The 2500-nt window shown below is 45.2% G+C and overlaps 1 protein-coding gene across 4 annotated transcripts in view; it reads right to left on the bottom strand.

Annotated features, from left to right (window-relative positions):
• Positions 1–2500, bottom strand: part of LOC122248960 (uncharacterized) — a 521677-nt gene that overhangs the window by 518378 nt on the left and 799 nt on the right. For all 4 annotated transcript variants that reach the window (XM_086537104.1, XM_086537107.1, XM_086537105.1 and 1 more), the window contains one exon: positions 769–2500. This exon is cut by the window's right edge. In XM_086537104.1, coding sequence (XP_086393230.1) covers positions 769–1336 — 568 coding nt within the window. In that variant the 5' untranslated portion in view covers positions 1337–2500. The remainder of the gene's footprint in view (positions 1–768) is intronic.

Raw genomic sequence — 2500 nt, 5'->3', positions numbered from 1 at the left:
TCATTGTCATTATTATCTGGATAATCATCATAATCATCATCACAATCATTAATGTAATTAAAACCACTTATATTAACATAATATCATCACTGCGACCATTGTTATTTCTTTATTAATTTCAATTCCACTTTTTTGTCCAATTCTATTTGTTAGATCTATACCTAATTTCTTTATTATTATGACAGTTATGATGATATGATGTACAAAATGTTGATCAATAACTTTCTTTTGATTGTATTTCTTTCCAAATGGAAACATAAATAAAAGCTTTGGCGCACCTCCTCCCCAGAAGGACTTTTTGTCCCGAACGGCGGATCCTTGCCTGGAATAAAGGCAGATCCTCCTCGGTGTCGTCGGAGCCAGACGCCGGAGACTAACTACCAATTCCATCACAGTCCAATCTCTTCCCTCTCCCCCGCGCACGACTTACAGTTCCAGTTTTATCCTCCGTTGATCCATAATCAAATCCCATGTAACTTGGCTTCTCTCCTGAACCTCAGAATCACTTCAGATTTAATTAATTCGAGAAGATTCGCTTGATAACGCCACAGGTTCGAGCTCGACGGCGTGGCGGTGGTCGACAACGTGCGCGGTTCGACTTACCGGGGTCGAGGGAGACTAGTCGACGTGGGAGAAATGCGAATAGAGGGGATAAACCAAGGAAAAGAACAAGACTTAGGAGATGACATCCCAATAAAACTTTTCCAATAAACATCAGATCGTAAGATCTTAAATACTGTATAACTTCTAATGCAAAACCGAACTTACCTTTATCAGTTCCTTCGGCCTGCGCTCCGGGTACGCTGGTGATGAGGGCGAGGATGCTGGTCACCACCACCAGCACCGCCAGCATCTTCTGCAGCACCAGCACCACCGGGAAGGAGGAGGCGGAGGCCGCGGGCGGGGGGTTGTAGGAGGGGGAGAGGGAGAGAGAGGAAGAGCGCGAAACAGAGGAGGGAAGAGAAGGCGCGAAAGAAGAGAAGTAGAGAGCAATATCGCCGGGGGTGATGCAGGACATGAGCTTTACGAGGCGCGAAGGGCGACCTCCAGCGAGGACACCTTCCTCCTCCTCCTCCTCCTCCTCCTCTTCCGGGCGGTTCCTTTGAGCGCCTCCTGCAGCAGTCGTGCTAGTCTCATCTCCTGCTTGAGCCTTTCCTTCGGGAGTCTTCGTTCCTTCCTGGCCATCCCTTTCCTGATGGCTTTGTTGAGCAACGTGTTCGTCTGATCCTTCGGGATCGCAGGTGTTGTCGCTCCCGCCGAGACGAGCGCGAGTCAACGTGGCTTTCTTGCAGGTCGCCGGGAGCTCCTTGGCGGCCGGCAAAGGAGGTCCGAGCATGGTGGACGGCAGGGCGAAGGTCGTGGCAGGAAGTCTAGAGTCTGTGGTGTCTGTGATGATGAGTGTGATGAAGGAGTGACGGGAGGATACAGATGGACAGCCTGAGATATCGCCCTTTAAGAAAATCTAGGTCTTTGCAAGAGTGAATCTGCGCAAAGTTTCACAGACGTATATAACTTTATTGGCTGGTACAGTGACACTGATTACTATTATCTATACCTCTAAATTTCTTTGGAGTGCGTTAGAGCAAAGACTTCAATTGACAACACACCGTAAAACTAATATCTTCGGATGGACGTCTTATACACGTGTAATGTTACATACAACGTTCGAAATACTTGTGAGCTTTGAGTGCTGGGGTTTTGAACATCTATTTACAAGCATAAACCTACGTCTCTCTATACCTAAGTATTTTACTAAAATACAATTTATACTGAGTTTTAAAAACAGAGGAAAAGATCCTACACTACCAGTTGCACTGGGGAAGCCTTAAGAGTGAGGGTTCGCAATGCGGGCTTAGGATGGCAAGATCTTGAAATATGGAAGAATAAGACCGAGGATTTGGAAAACCACGAAATCTTTTACACTACAGCTTAGATACACTGAAACCCTTAATATTAACGTCTTGATTTACTTGGGTTCTTAATATTACAGCTCTATCGGAATGAAGTCTTCGATTCGTTCAGTATGTAAGGTAGTTTACAATATGAATATAGCGGCCCTCTGTTCAGTATAAACGTTGAGAATTTGTACAACAAACAACTCTAATTTTCTTAGTTTCAACAAAACAAAGGAAACAGATCACCTAGACTAACTATAAAATCTTATCTCTGCTATTTATTTTGTTCGTTAGAAGCCAGTGCAGCCTTTATACAACAATCTCGGCTATTGGGCATCCAGAGAGAAAGTTCAACTGAAACAGCGAGCAAGAGCACTTCTCAAAACCAACACATTACGAGAAAGAGCAAAGAAAAACATTGGCCGCACGCAGACATCACCTCAGAGACATAGTTTGGAATCAAGTTTGGCGCATTCTGGATCCCCGTCAGAAGTTCCCGTGACGGCCAGGATGCGTGGTGATAGTTCCGAAGGTTAAAAAGAGACGAGAGAGCGAGAGAGCAAAAAAGGAAGAAGTCTGAAGAGGTGGAATACTTGTGAGGGAAT

This window comes from Penaeus japonicus, unplaced genomic scaffold (assembly GCF_977035675.1).
Source record: "Penaeus japonicus unplaced genomic scaffold, GWHDUDI00000001_assembly GWHDUDI00000005, whole genome shotgun sequence".
Taxonomy (NCBI): Eukaryota; Metazoa; Arthropoda; class Malacostraca; order Decapoda; family Penaeidae; genus Penaeus; species Penaeus japonicus.
The sequence above is the reverse complement of the archived record's forward strand: the minus strand, read 5'-3'. Positions and strand labels throughout refer to the sequence as shown.